Source organism: Pelodiscus sinensis, chromosome 25 (assembly GCF_052426305.1).
Source record: "Pelodiscus sinensis isolate ZL-2025 chromosome 25, ASM5242630v1, whole genome shotgun sequence".
Classification (NCBI taxonomy): Eukaryota; Metazoa; Chordata; order Testudines; family Trionychidae; genus Pelodiscus; species Pelodiscus sinensis.
The window spans coordinates 14,937,462-14,953,001 of NC_143076.1; the positions used below are offsets into that span (position 1 = coordinate 14,937,462).

Consider the following 15,540-nt stretch of genomic DNA (forward strand, 5'->3'; position numbering starts at 1 on the left):
TAATGCTGCGGTGTAGACATACCCTAAGGCTGTGTCTAGACTGCATCCCTTTTTCGTAAAAGGGATACAAAATAGACATATCGCGATTGCAAATGAAGCGGGGATTTAAATCTCCTCCGCTTCATTAGCATAAAAATGGCTGCCACTTTTTTTCGGCACAGAGCTTTGCAGGAAAAAAGCGCCAGTCTAGACGCGGATCTTGCGGAAAATAAAGCCTTTTCCAAAGATCCCTTATCCCTCTTAAAATAAGGGATAAGGGATATTTCGGAAAAGGCTTTATTTTCCGCTAGATCAGCGTCTAGACTGGCGATTTTTCCTGGCAAAGGTCCGAGCCGGAAAAAAGCGGCAGCCATTTTTATGCTAATGAAGAAGGGGGGATTTAAATCTCCGCTTCATTTGCAATTGCGATATGTCTATTTTGCATCCCTTTTACGAAAAAGGGATGCAGTCTAGACACAGCCTAAGACTGCTCAAGCCAGCACCCAAGACAAAGCCAGAACCTGTGTTCCTTGGACATGCTGTCAAAGCAGCTTTGGCCTCAGAAACTAGGCTGCTATTAGGAATCTGCTGCGCTGCTGCGACTGACAATTACAAAGGACGGAGTGGCTGCAAATAAAACTCAGCAGTACAGAGACTGGAAAGCAGATGAGCATGAGGAAAGAAGTGTTGAGACTGCCCTCTAGAGGGCATCAAATCCAATGCTGTGACTTTAAAACCATACGCACAACAATTTCTTGCTACTCGGGAGAAATGAGAATGAGTTACCTGCAAGGGTGTGACCACTACGGACAGAATGACTCCACTATCTTCTGCGGTGGCTTTAGGCACTGGCACAAACACAGGCTCTGAAGGGTAGAATCCATCCTCTTGCCAAATCTAGCGGGCAATGACATAATAGATGTACTTTATTATGATTTAGATACAACCGTTATCCAGAGACCTTGGGCAGGATCAGGGCCCAGGATCCATTTATATTGTCCAGAAAGGCAGAGATACCCTGTGCCATGAGGAAGTTACAATCTAAGGCCCTGATCCTGCAACTAGGTCCATACAGCTGGACCTAGCAGATCCCCGTACCTATAACAAACCTCACTGACTTACTGGAGCTGTCTGCACAGAGCTCCCTGCAGGACTAGAGTCTAAATTACAAGATGCAACAAAGTGAGGATAGCAACCTTATGGAGGGAATGCGGAAGGGAACACAAGGTGGCATAGACCAACTCTGGGCACAGTGAGATATTTCATTCACAATTTGAAATTTCGCTTTGTTTTTAAATGACAGCCTATCAAGCAGCAGTCCTCGATGTCCCTCTCTGGCCATAACTAACACATCTAGCATTGTTTGGAGATGTTTGCTCTTACAGCAGAAGAGCTCATCCACATCAGCATACACATCTATAGAGACTTGCACCAGAATAACTACACTGGATTTAATTCACATCTTTCATCATTTCAGTGCCAGTCTCCTTGGGAGAACATTCTTATTTCACAATAAACTCACCTTCTGATGTGATTTAGCTCAAAAGTTAAGTTTTACAATTAAAACTAAAATAAAATAGGATGAGTTTATTCTAAAATAACTGTCCACACACAGATTTTCACTGAATTAAAACTAATTGAGGACTTGTTTCAGACAAATACCAACTCCCTTTGGCCCCTAGCCTATTAGTGTTGAAAAAGAAATTCAGATCTGGTGTTTAAACCCACCAAAGCAGGGAAATTCTCATGGCTGCCCAAGCCCCATTATGCCACTGAAGGTTCCATGTCACAGGCCCAAAGATTAAAACCTGTCCCAGTGAGGACACATACTGCATATTGGTGAGACACGATATCTGAATTCTATGTTTGTCGACTCAGACCCCAAAAGCCCAAATTCTAGGTACCCTGGAAGCGTAACCTCCACATTGTGGGTTTGCCTGTATTTTTAGAGTTATAGAGTTTAAGGCCAGAAAGGGCCACCAGCTGGTCTGACCTCCTGGGTATCACAGGCCACAAGCACCGTTCAGCATCTGCACACTGAACCCAATAACAACCTTTTAGTGCACACATTTCCCACCCTTTCAGATCCTGATCCTCTTTCCATACCCATGTCCCCTTCCCCTGCCCTGGTCTGTCCAGAGACCCAAAAGATGTCTGCTCCTTGTGTTAGGGTGTCACAATCATGCAGAACAGGGCAGAGAATGGAAATGAACGTCCAATCCCAGCCCTTCTGTTAAACAGATCCTAGTGCGGAGGGTGAGAGAGCTGCCTAGGCTTCAGGATAACTGAAACCCCACAATAGCCAGTTCACAAGCTGAGTCATTGAATGGGGAGAGCTCCAGGGTCTTAAAGAAGAAAATCTTCCTTTCGTCTCACCTTCATTTGTTTGGTTTCTGTATCAATCTTGATCAGTGAATCTCCCACCAGGTGCCCAAAGCCGCAGCCATAGAAGAAGCGGTACTTTTTGCCATTGCAACGCGAGTAGTTAATCTGGGGGAATTCCAAGCCCCCAAACTCCTTCAGGTCCTCAGAGTGGAGATTTTCATGCATGCACCAGACCTAGGACAAGAACAGAGCACAGGGGTGTAACTTAGCCCTGACTTGGGACAGAAGCTTTGATGCCAAACTAGTCACATCATCTTGCTATCCAGCTATTACAGGGGAGATGGAATGTCTGGCTTTGCTCCCTGGACACCTCTAGCCAGCCTCTGCCAGAGCCATGCTGGCTCCCTTATTCATTTCACTCAAGGAAGAAACTTTCACTCACAGCAATCTGAGGGTTCAAAAGGACCTGGAAGGCCTGAACCTCCATAACAGTAGCAGAACTCCAATGTTTTGTACAGCATCTTTCAGCTTGACAAGCTGATCCAGGGATTGCTCCTCCACCAATCATGTGGCTCCCCCTCCGGAGCTATGTGCATACTGCACCGTAAGCCCAGATCTGTGGGACCTGGGCTTGTAGACTTTGTGTCAAAGTCTGTGCTTGAGCGTGCCGCTGCCCTGCCAATCTGAGCCTCCCAACCGAGCTAAGGAGTCCATACAGCTCTATGCAGACCTGAGTGGAATGCAGTAACTGATTAACCACTTGTCATGATTATGAGGGTTAGCCCGCAGCCTGGGGACTAAGGGGTTAACTACACCTAGCCAGGTGGAGTGGCCAATAGGAATGTAGGTAGGACTTTCAAACTGGGACAAAGGATTTTTGGTTTTACCCTCCTTTGTCTCGGACAGTCCCCTCCAGCTTCTGAGGGAGACAGACATGTATGTCTCTCTCTCTCTCTCTCCAAGAAACCATTCTTCACTTTTTGTAAGTAGGATAAAGTTTAGATAAATCCGTTAGGTTTTATTATTTTATGGGTTGGGTATGGGATCTGATGTCTGAGCATTTTTAAACAATGTTTTGGCTTTTCTTTGTAACTAAGTTCTAGGCCCATGGGGTGTGTCTAGACTGGCCAGTTTTTCTGGAAAATCAGCCACTTTTCTGGAAAAACTTGCCAGCTGTCTACACTGTCCACTTGAATTTCTGCAAAAGCACTGACGATCTCATGTAAGATTGTCAGTGCTTTTGCGGAAATACTATGCTGCTCCCGTTCGGGCAAAAGTCCTTTTGCGCAAAACTTTTGTGCAAAAGGGCCAGTGTAGACAGCACAGATTTGTTTTCCGCAAAAAAGCCCCGATGAGGAAAATGGCGATCGGGGCTTTTTTGCGGAAAAGCGCATCTAGATTGGCACGGATGCTTTTCTGCAAAAAGTGCTTTTGCGGAAAAGCGTCTGTGCCAATCTAGATGCTCTGTTCCGAAAATGCTTTTAATGGAAAACTTTTCCGTTAAAAGCATTTCCGGAAAATCATGCCAGTCTAGACGTAGCCATGGAGTCTCTCCATGAGTGTATATGTTGTTACCTTTCAGTCTAGTCATTACACTTGCAACAGGAAGACTGGTGATAATAAAAGCTTTCTCTTTTCTTTTTTATTAACCTGGTACTGGTTAATTTTGTGTCCTGGTTTTTACTTCAGGGGTGATATTTCCCAAGTGATTTCTCCCCTGATCTCTTTATTATTACATAGGTGGTGGCAGCGAAGGATTTTATTCTCAAAATCTAGGTTGTTAAGATTTTGGGGGGAAGTTTTATATCAAAGTCTGGTAGATAAGGTTTTGGGGTACTTTTGCTGGCCCCCACTTCTGCATTTATCATGCCAGAGTGGGGAAGGAGCCATGACACCACTGCACAGCGGTTTAGGGAAGGAAGCGAAGAACAATCTTGTATCCAACTGAAAGTGCAGGATGAATGTTGGAATCACAAGATAGAAATTGGCCAGTTACACCAGGGTTAACACCCCAACTCTTGCCAAAAGTGCCACAGGGGCTTAAAGTGACTTTGTGTGGTCAGGTTCTTGGTTTTACATCGCATTTAAAAGATGGCATTTCCAGCAACACAGTGCCAGGACACTAGGCTTTGTACTGACTTCCACCCAAGTACAGACCAAGCCTAACCTTGCAAGATCTAAAAAGTCAATATCACAAGGAAATCCAGGTGCACACACACAATACAATCGCCACCTTCAGTGTAGTTACTTATGCCCTTAACACATACCGTCCCATCCGCCTCTTTAACAGCACTCGCTGATGTGTAGGACAAAGGGTTGAGGTTCTGCCCTATGGGCACACTTGAATCCACATTCAGTGGGAGAACAAAGCGGCGTGGAAAAGCTCTGGCTGTCGAGTTATAGATCTATGAGGAAGACAGAGAGATAGAGAGAGCAGAACAGGCTGGTGACTCGGTCCCCATAGTGGAGCAAGCACCCAGTGAACTCCAACCCTTTCCCCCCTTCCAAAGCACCCTGCTCTCTTATTATTTGTATTAGCACAGCACCTAGAGGGTCCAAGGTGAGATCAGGGCCCCATGCTGCCAGGCACTGTACAAACATAGAAACAGTCCTGCCTGAGGGTGCTCATAGCTTAAATTAATAAGAACCACAAAGAGTGGGATGGAAAACAGGCACAGAGAGGAAAAGTGACATGCCCAAGTTCACCCAGCAGTTCAGTGTCAGAGCCAGGAATAGAACCATATTCTTCTGACTTCTAGTCCACTGTTCCATCCACTCTGCCTCTCCTGCTCACCCAGAACTTCCTATTCCTTCTCTGAGCCATTGCTCTGACCCTTCTTCCCACACTGTTCCTTGGATTAATGTCATTGTTACTTAGATACACATTTACAGATTCTAAAACAATGAAACAGTCTCACATTGCCCACAAATCAGTGAGACTCTCTCACTCCAAGGAGCTTTCAGTTCCCTCTGTATTTCCCAGCCATATGACAGACACTGAGGCAGCAGCGTTACCTGATCCAGACCCTCCCCAGCTTTGCGCAGGTTTTGGAGCTGGTAATTATGCAGGCTCCCTCCATCGTCCTGGCAGCAGAGGTCAAGGACCACACAGCCCTGATCTTCAAAGGTGTTGATTTGATGGAAGGTAGCGAATGGCTTGCTGTAAAACTGCCCAGGAAGCAGCTGCAGGGAGACAAGATTTGTTTCCCACCTCCAACAATCTCACCCTCTCCCTGGGCCCGGAAAGTCCTGCTTTCCCTTTCCATTTCCCCACTCATTCTTTTTGCACCACGTATCTTAGAGCAGGGCTACTCAGCATGTGGCCCGTGCTCTATTTGTTTGCAGCCCACTGTACGTTTTGGGTTTACACGGGGCTTGGTATGTGGCCTGCAGGTGGGAGCCAAAACAAACAAGAAGTCAATATAACAGTCTTCTGTTGATATGCATTTTAGTAGTTAAATTCCCGGACTGTCATTGCTCATTAAAAGTGGGTGGAAATCGGGTAAATATTGCATTTTATTAATATCAGCAGAACTGTCTTAAATGGGGCCTGTGTGTTGTGTAGTCTTGCCTTAACCTTTGAATTCATACCCATCCGAGTGAAAGATGCTATTTGCATATGTATTTGCATGTCTATGTAACCACACTTAAGTTGCAGCCCTCGGCATATGCTGTGAGTATCATTGTGGCCCCAGGGGTTTCCAAAGTTGAGTAGCCCTGTCTTAGATCTCAGAAGAACAACAGCTTCACAGCCAATTATGGGCTGAACCAGATCCAGGCAATTGGGAGCTCAACGCACCCCATGGCCAGGGCCCGACACCCAGGGGCAATACCACCCTCCTGGAGTGGCAGTGTGAGGCTGTGTCTAGATTACATCCCTCTTTCGACAGAGGGCTGTAAATTAGGCCCTTCGAAATTGCAAATGAAGCTGGGATTTGAATTCCCCACACTTCGTTTGCATAATCACTTAATGGCGCTCTTTCGAAACAGCGCTATTTCTAAAGTAAAACTGCGGTCTAGACGCAGTTCTTTCAAAAGGGGAAGGCTTTTTGGAAAGATCCTGTAAACCTCAAGAGTCCCTAACTGCCTTTATGTTCTTTTAACCGGCAGCAGAGAATTCTCTTGCATTTGCCTCTGCTCTAGCACCTAATCGTTCCTCATCCAGGAAGCCTACCCATTCCCTGGTTTTCAAGCTAATATTGCAGTAGTTCCTAGACTGACTCATACAGACCAGGGGCATTTTCTAGATCAACTGGGCAGGAGAAATCTAGGCCTACATGACTAATGGAATGGCAGAAGATTTACCTCTCCCGTGTGCTTATTCACCACATGGAAGCGGGTTTTGTACTGTGGCTCCCAGTTTATCCCATCAGCAATGGGCTTCCCAAGGAACTTGGATGTGATGATCCGAGGCAGATTAAGCTTGATGGGCTGCTCGATGAAGATCACATAGTTCTCACTCATTCCTGAACAGAAGGGGAAAATCAAGATGTTTTGCTCCAAAAGGCAAATGAGGTAATGAGAACAGCTGGAAGCACAGGTCAGTGAACAACCTGCCTCTACTATTTGACCTCAGGTATAGCAAGTTGTAGCTTGAAAGCTGTGCTGAATCTGCAAGCACAAGGCATAGTGGAGGATAGGAGGCACCTCACCAAAACTGTGATAGTAGGAGGGTTTCATCTTCTCAGCAGGAGCAATAGAGCACACGACTTTGGCTCCCTGCAACATGTCGCTGCAGTTAGATTTCTGCGGAGGAATCCGAATAATGTTATAGCTGGAGCCTGGAAAGGAGAAAACGAGTCCATCAGCCCAGAGACCCAGGATTGACCCTGTCAGCACTTCAGGGCAGGCAACCACAGATGTGTTCGTTAGCCCTGTCCACGTTCAGAGTTCTAATGGATCAGTTTTCAGTTACAAGACATGCCAGATGAGGTTTTCAATACCCACTAAGGGATTTAACCACACAATTCCCACTGGAATAAATCCTCCAAAGAGCTTTAAATATTTTAGCCACACACTCCCGAATCCCATCAGGTGAACGAGCTTTTAAAACTTTGACCAGATACTCCTGTGGGGCCCGCACTCACATGTCCTTGAAAGGAAGATCTTCCTGGTTTTTTTATGTATTAGGCACAGGACAGGAAAGCTCCATCCTACACATCTACTCAAGTTCTCCCAAACCCATTCCTTCTGTCACAGTATACAGGCTGGCCAGAGCACTCCAGTCTGAGAGCAGCAGAGTGCGGCAATTTTTCATTTGTCCCAGGAGGACACCATGTTGCCAAATACATTTTATAAACAGGAGCTGGAGGGCTAATACTTGACCATGCCCTGACACATGCTGAAATTCTAAAGATACAGATTCAGTTCACAGCAGAACACAACCCCCCCTTCCCCTATACACTTGGCCCTATGCTGAAATCTACCCATTGCTTCCAGCCACAGAAGAGAATCCCCATCAGATTCCTTCATTTATAACAGCAATTTCTTCTGACTTGTTCCAAGTCTCACTAGTGGCAGTTTCCACATAGCTATTGTTGGGCTCTGCTGTTTTCTGTCTCATTAAGAGATTTGGAGCCACAGCACTGGCTAAGCTGAGCAGATAAAGAGCCACTTTCTTTACAACAGGGCCTCCGTCAGACAAACTGGAATCAAACCTAAGCAGTTGTGTTAAGCTCATTGTTGCAGCATCTGAGCACCCACAATGGAGTGAGAATGCAAACCAGCGTCGACGTTCCCATGTCAAAGAGAGAAACCAGAATTCTGAGCCCGGGTTTTCATGATTGCCTGTCTACTGAATCTGCTCCTCCCACCCGCCCACTGGGGATCGATGGCCTGGTAAGTTCTGTGCATGACCCTGTGGGGAAAACTGAAGCTGCATGCTGCTGAGCACAAAGGAATTAACACAGCAAGAATGAAAGAACAGCAAAGCCAGGGAATTGTTTGGTGAATTGGTGCAAGCCAGCAGCCTGAGGCCTAACAACACAGGGCATTAGCTACTTTCTCACGGCTGAGGCACACTGGGGAGGAATGGCTTTATGCAAAAAAAAATTAAAGTTGGTTTTGAGGGGCTACTCGAATAGGGTTTGTGGACAATATCTTCCTAGTATTGGAAAACTGGCTACAGAAACTGATCCCACTATAACCCATGGCTGTGGAGGACAAAGAATGAGGAACACACCTGGCACCTCAAGTGCAAGGGAATATGGACTACTACGTTTTCTCTCACCACATTCTCTCATCTTTAGAAATTCCCACATTGGATCACACCAATGGTCTGTCTACTATTCTACAGGCCACTACAGGCTGCTTCAAAAGAAAGTTCAAAAAAACCTGTAGTTTAGGGACAAAGTCTCCTTAGGGTGGCGTCTCCGTGTCCTGCAATAATCTGAGGTTGGCTCATGCCCTGAACGACTGGGTTTACCTCCCATCCACATCTCTTGGTTATTTTAATCCTTGACACACTAAATTTTAAATCTTTTTTCCCCCCATAGAAATGTCCTGTTATGAAGCCTGCTAAGTTTTCACAGACATCCTCTGGCAGCAGTCACTGTTTCATAACTGAGAACTACAGAGAGAATAGCTACAGTGCTGCAGATTTGGGGGGGTGGATTTCCACTTAAGTTCATGGAAAATCTTCTAATTGATTTCAAAAGGCTTTGGATTCAGCCCCAACTCTTTGTTAATTTCCTTAAAAAGCCTCCTTTACCAAAATGATTCACACGTGCACATGGCACAGCTCATCCCTACCCAGGGCAGTGCCCTGCATTTCTTCCCTGCCACTCACAGCAAGGTTTGTGGCCATTGGGATAAGACAGTCACTCAAAGCACATTAACTGAAGAGCCTAATCATTAAGACGGGGTGGGCAAAAAGGCCTCCGCGAGCCGGATTCGGCCTGCCAAGTGGGTGGATCCGGCCCATGGAAGCCCTGCTGCTACCCCACCCACAGGCCAATTAGGACCTGGGGGTGGGGGAGCACCCAAAGCCTCCTCCTGCCCTGCCAAGAGCACGTAGCACTTTGAAGCGCCAGGCGCTGTTCGCAGGGCAAGGGGGAGAGTGGAGGAGGCTTTGTGTGCTCCCCCGCTCCCAGGCCAATCAGGCATGGGTGCCTAGTGGGAAGGGGGGGCAAAGGGGCTCCCCCACCCCCAGACCAATCATGGGGTAGCCCCACCCCTTCCCATTTAGGTCCCTCCCCTTCCAGGGTGGCCCAGGGCTAATTTAAACATTTTTTAAATGGCCCCCATGCAAAAATTATTGCCCACCCCTGCATTAAGAGAACAAATGTCATGGTGAGATTGATGGCAGCCACAATTTAAGATTGATGCTACTTTGCTGTCATTGTGTCCTGTTAGACTCCATCAAAAAACTCCTGCTTACCGAAATAGCATGTAGTCTTCCTAGCCTCCCTGCCGGACCAGCCCTGCCTCACCTCACTGTGCCCCCCCAAACAGTGACCCTGCCTAGCCTCACCATGTTTCCCGTAAGAGTTGCCCATGTTGTAGGCTGTCCCATCAGGCTCATAATGTGGATGGGCTGTTGCTCCATTCACTGCAATAAATTTGCTCCAATCCACCTGCAAATTCAAAGATGTTGAGAGTTAGAGCAGGAATCATGTCTATTAGAACATCTGAGGCCTTTTTCTGCAGCCATATTCGGAATGTAGTAGCCATAAACCATGAAGCAGAAAGTCACGTCCTCACATTATTTCTCAAGTATATAAAATAATGTAATATCAGGCTGTTAAGAAGGTGCTCCTCCTAATAGTACTCCTCTCCAGATAAGCAAGGAATCTCTTTAAGGGTATGTCTACACTGCATTCCTCTTTTGAGAGAGGAATGCAAATGCAGCCGAGCAAAAATGCAAATGAAGCACGGATTTGAATTGCCCACATTTCATTTGCATAATAGTGTCCGGGCGCTTTTTCAAAATACCCTATTTCGAAAAAAGAAAATCCTTCTTTCGAAATATCCCTTAAGCCTCATAGACGGCGGGGGGTTTTCCGAAATAGGGTATTTAGAAAAAGTGCCCAGATGCCATTATGCAAATGAAGCACGGGAAATTCAAATCTGCGCTTCATTTGCAATTTTGCTCAGCTGCATTTGCATTCCTCCCTCAAAAGAGGAATGCAGTGTAGACATACTCTAAGATATTTAAAGAAAACTTTGCTTGCTGGCATTTTCTCTGGCAAGGAATCATGTATTAACAGTTGTGACTGAAATCTATATTTCTGTTGGATTGCCCTATGGTCTGTCCGTCTCTATATTCATCTGTATGATCTCCACCAGGTTTTTTGATTGTTTCGCTCTGTTGCACACAAGGGAGCTGACAGCTTCTGTAGGCCCCCAGGCAAGATGTGTGGCGGCCACCCCGGAGAGGGTGGGGCCTCAAGCGGAAAGGCTGGAACCGGGTCAGCCAGCCTTCAGTGCTACCAAGACTATGGCAGGTTCTGGACCCTACTCCCCACCCTCAGAGGGGCTCCCATGGCAATTTAAGGAGGCCTGGATGTCCTGCTGCCAGTTACAGTAGCAGCATCAGCAAACCGGGAGCCCCAGACTCCTTTGAACCTCCTAACACAGGACAACTGCTCCCTTTGCCACCCTCAATCCCCATCGGCAGCTTGGTTGCACCAGTAGTTTTGCAAGATTTAAGTCAACTAAGATGGTGTTGTTACATGATTGGTTAAAAAATGTTTTGCAATATGTTAGGATTGATCAAAGATTATTTCGTAATACATTAGTAAAATGATTGGTTAAAGTAGAGTAAAGCTAAGCAGGACTCAAGTTTCATTATATAAATTGGGATTTAAAAGGAAATCCTTTCAAACCTGCTCCAGGACACAGCCCTTAGAGCAGAGCTGTGACACATCACGTTCACATTGGGCAGTGTTGCCTCCAATTTTTTTCCACCTCTGAATGGAATGAACTGTCTTATGTGTGCCGATTGGGGAAATGACGTGCAACACATCGCCTCCTTATTGGTGCACATAACAAAATGAATATGGAGGGTGTGGAGTCAAGGGATTCTGAGTGTGGGTGGGGGCTCAGGGCTGTGGCTAGGGTTGGGGTACAGGGCTCTGGCTTGGAGGTGTGGGCTCTGGGATGGGGCTCAGGATGAGGGGCTCAGGCTAGGACAGAGGGTCAGGATACCTGAGGAGGCATGCTCTGGGGTGGGGTGGAGGATGAGGGGTTTGGGGTGCAGACGGGAGCTCAAGACTGGTGTGCAAGAAGGGATACAGGCTCTGGACTGAAGGTTAGTACAGACTCTGGGCTGGGGCTGGGGGCATGGATGAGGGCTTTGGGATGCAGGAGGTTAGTCAGGGCTGTGGGGTCTCAAAGTGGGGCAGAGGGTTGCAGCTTGGGCTGGCCTGGGCAGCTCCTTTTGGGGACAATGAGAAGGAGCCTCGTTACCCCGGTCATGACAGCTTGGTGCTGCTGGGGCCTGTGTGGAGAAGCTGTCCCTTACTCCTGTGGCAGCTCCATGCTGGGGTCAGTGAAGAGGGGATCCTTCCTGCCAGCTTCAGCAGCTCCATGCTGGGCCAGTGGGGAGTTTTACACCAGCCCCAGCAGCTTCAGGGCTTGGAGAGAGAGATCTCTCCCTGTGGCATCCCTGAGCCCCTGTGTGGGGCTTAATGGGAAGCTGTGCAGCTGCTTGGTTTACAAGGAACTTAGGCCCAAGCGTTCTGAGTGTTGGAGGGGACTCGGAGCTGAGACGGGGGGTGGGGTGGAAGGATGTGAGGGCTCAGGGTTGGAGCAGAAGATTGGGGTGCAGGGGTGTGAGGGCTCAGGCTGGGGGTGAAGCTATAGGCTGAGGCTCCGTTGAGGGGCTTAGGGTGAAGAAGGGTGCTCCAGAGCTCCTGCGAGGAGAGAGGACTCGCACTAGCAGCACCTATGCTGGAAAGGGGCAGAACGTACCTCTTCCGGCCATGGCAGTTCTGAGACTTGGGTGACAAGATAGGCGCCCCTCTGCTGCCTGAGCAGGTTGAAGCCCAAGCTGAGTTGGAGCTGGGAGAGGGCCATTCCAGCCACTTTGTCTGGATATGCATGACAGGGGAGGGATCACATGGGGATTCCCTGTTCTGTTCATTCCCTCTGGGGCACCTGGCATTGGCCACTGTGGGAGACAGGGCACTGGGTGAGATGGAACTTTGGTCTGGCCGTTCTTATGACGTTAATCAATATGGGCACGTCTAGACTACGTTTTATTTTCGAAAGAAGGTATGCAAATTTGGCAGGAATTTGCATTTCTTCTTCTGATCACTTTTTCGACAGAGTGGGTTTTTTCCAAAAAAGCAAGCAGTCGAGATGCAGTTCTTTCAGAAAAAAACCCTCTTTTTTTTTAAAGCAACTTCTTCCTCAAAAATTGAGGTTTACAGGTTCTTTCGAAAAAAAAAAGTGTGGGTTTTTCTTAAAGAACCACTTCTAGACCGCTTGCTTTTTGGAAACAAAAACCCCTCTTTCCAAAAAGCAATTGGAAGAAGATATGCAAATTCCCACTACATTTGCATATTTTCTTTCGAAAGTAAAATGTAGATGTGCCCTTAGACTTACTAGCCCTTTCCAGCGAACTCCAGTGGTTGCCAGTCATGGTGGACCACAGCAGCCCCAGCCACAGAGGGGGCACTAGGCTGGACAGCGGGAACTCACGGCTATGGCCATGGTGGAGCCAGGTAGCAGACTGGACAGCAGGACTTAAGTCAAAATGGTTAAACAGTTAAGCGCTCCCATTTAAATGGTTAACTATTTTAACATCCTTACTGGCCACTGTGGGGTTCAGGCTGCAGCTGGGCTGCCCCAGCCAATCTGGGGCTAGCCCATCCTGGCGGGTCTGGGGCCAGGCTGCTCTGGCCACAGCTGGCTTTGGGCTGTCCCTTCACCAGCCATGGCAAGTTGGAGGCTGGGCTAGATTTGGGCCAGAGGTGGAGAGTTCTTCCCCGAGCTGCAGCAGGTCCCAGAGCAGGTTCCTTGTATGCCTGCATGGTGCTAAATAGGCAGTTGCACGGCCGCACAGCTTACAGGGAACTTAGGGGCAAAGCATAAGCAGGAGTGGAGTGCTGCAAGAGCATTAACATCTATAACCTTGATGTTACATGAGTAAATATTTTTGCATTTCCATACCTTGGATCCCTGCAATCCATGTACAGTTGGAAGAGACCCTGCTTTACTCTTGGTTAAAATAGAACTGACCTGAGGAGTTCCTAAGTCTAACCCAGCCTGCTGCCAATGGCTGGGACTGGACCTCAGGCATTCCAGCAGCTTCACTAATCACCTCAAAATTGCAACATCCTTCAGCATCTGCAGCACAGGGTGGAGGGGCTTAAACTCCATGGGGATGACGCAGTGACTGTGATTTCCTGGCAATTTCAGCATCTGCCACAGACAAGTCATTTCTCCAGGAGAGAGAAGTATGCAGGATCTCAACAACAAGCATGGACTCTTGCCACAGCATGTTGGACACAAAGACTATGAGGGTATTTGGGAATATCCCCACTAGCTGCCAAGGCCATTCTGGAAACAGTATGATGTGATTCTCCCATGCCACATGACAAACCCATCATCCCATCCACTCTTCACCTTCTCCTTGGTTTCCAGGGTTTCTGGATCCACTTTGTGCATATAGCTGGTCTCAGAGCTGACATAATAATCTCCCTTGTACACCACATAGTTCACACTGGAGTTATCCGTTGACCCTGAAACAAAATCCCAGGATAATAGAGATACATTATACTAACTTCTTGTTACAAAAATTAGGTATATTTAAACAAATAAACCAATTTGCTAATGACAGAAAGCCCTTTTATGACCAATTAAAAACCTCTCATAGAGGTACAACAGCACCCAGGACTCTGTCTATCCAGGTGAGTTCATGCCAAAGAACAAAGACTTGTTTGTAATTAAAACCAAAGAAATCCGATTCCTTTTGGTTCAGGTCATTGTGCTGTTTGTACTTAATAAAAACACTTTTGTTTACTATCAGGCCCAGTGTAAATAACTGTTACTGGGGAGGGGGAAATTGACCAGTGTGCATCTCTCTCGTTCATGTATAAAGAGGGCAAAGATCCTTGGGAGCTTTTTTTGTGTAACACTTTACTCAGAGAAAGACAGATTTATTTGGAGGTTTGATCCCTTTGGAGGGCTGGTTTCCTAGTGCTGTGCCCTAGAACTGCATTCTCCCACAGCAGAATTGGTTCAGTGTCTGCACTGCTCTTCAGGGGGGCAGTAACCCCAGCTCTGTGCCTGATCTGGGGAGATCAGATAATCTGGCCATCCAGGACAGGGTGGTGGGGATCCCCAGGGAGCAAGAAGGCATGTGTCAGTGGCATAATCAGCACACCAGGGAACAATTCCAGGGGTCTTCTGTGACTGCACCCTGTCACAAAGGGCATCCATGGGGCCAACAGTACGAGATGCTGAGCACACCAAGGATCTGTCAATTTCTCCTGGAGCTGTGGGTGCCCGGCACCTCGGAAGACCAGGCCAAAGGTGCACAAATATTTTAGTGAGCTACATTTCTCATTTTGGGTGGAAACAATATGCTGGAGAGGAGGAGGCAGCCAAAATCCCAAGTGAAGTGTGTCTATTTCAGCAGAGTTTGACTCGGCATTTTCATCATAGGGTTGATGCTCACAAAAATAATAACCGCTCAAAGCGGAGCCACTCAAACTTCCACATAGCTTTCTTCAGACCTAAAAGCTGTTCCACCAGGCAAGTATCACCCACAGAGGAGGCATACCACCTTCAAGAACATTGCTTTCAACTAAGGAACCTACTTACGTGGCATCTCAAACCATGATATGAAGCGCCCAAAGATGCTCTTGCATGGATCAGGCACAGCCAAGGTTCCAAATTCCGAGACCACAATCCGATTGTGCTGGCTGTTTGTCACATAGGAATCACTCTGCAGGAACTTGCTTTTATAAGTCACAGTGCCATTTTCTAGTTGGAACTGATGCAGCAGGGCCATGCCGTCAAACCAATGGTTAAATCTTCCAGCAAAGAGAAAACAAAATTACAGAGAGAAGAAGGCTCAGTGCTCAGCAACATCCTCCTACGCCTTCTCCTAATCTCTGATCAATTTGATAATCTGAGAACCAAATCCTACAAACACTTTCTTCATGAAACTACTTGCGTGTACATGTGGAAGAAAGCATGAGCACAATGGAAAAACTCAGACATGCAACGACTCATATGCCTACATGTCTGCAGGCTTGGGGTCCAAGTTTAGAAACAGGGTAAAAT

At 47.2% G+C, this 15,540-nt stretch overlaps 1 protein-coding gene across 2 annotated transcripts in view; it reads right to left on the bottom strand.

The window, feature by feature from the left end:
• The window catches only part of LOC102453028 (carotenoid-cleaving dioxygenase, mitochondrial), a 90,501-nt gene that overhangs the window by 1,971 nt on the left and 72,990 nt on the right, over positions 1–15,540 (bottom strand). For both annotated transcript variants that reach the window (XM_075909431.2, XM_006111225.5), the window contains 9 exons: positions 15,076–15,287; positions 13,876–13,991; positions 9,776–9,878; positions 6,957–7,085; positions 6,610–6,770; positions 5,320–5,487; positions 4,572–4,709; positions 2,356–2,538; positions 766–876 (listed from right to left, as the gene is read on the bottom strand). In XM_075909431.2, coding sequence (XP_075765546.1) covers positions 766–876; positions 2,356–2,538; positions 4,572–4,709; positions 5,320–5,487; positions 6,610–6,770; positions 6,957–7,085; positions 9,776–9,878; positions 13,876–13,991; positions 15,076–15,287 — 1,321 coding nt within the window. The remainder of the gene's footprint in view (positions 1–765; positions 877–2,355; positions 2,539–4,571; positions 4,710–5,319; positions 5,488–6,609; positions 6,771–6,956; positions 7,086–9,775; positions 9,879–13,875; positions 13,992–15,075; positions 15,288–15,540) is intronic.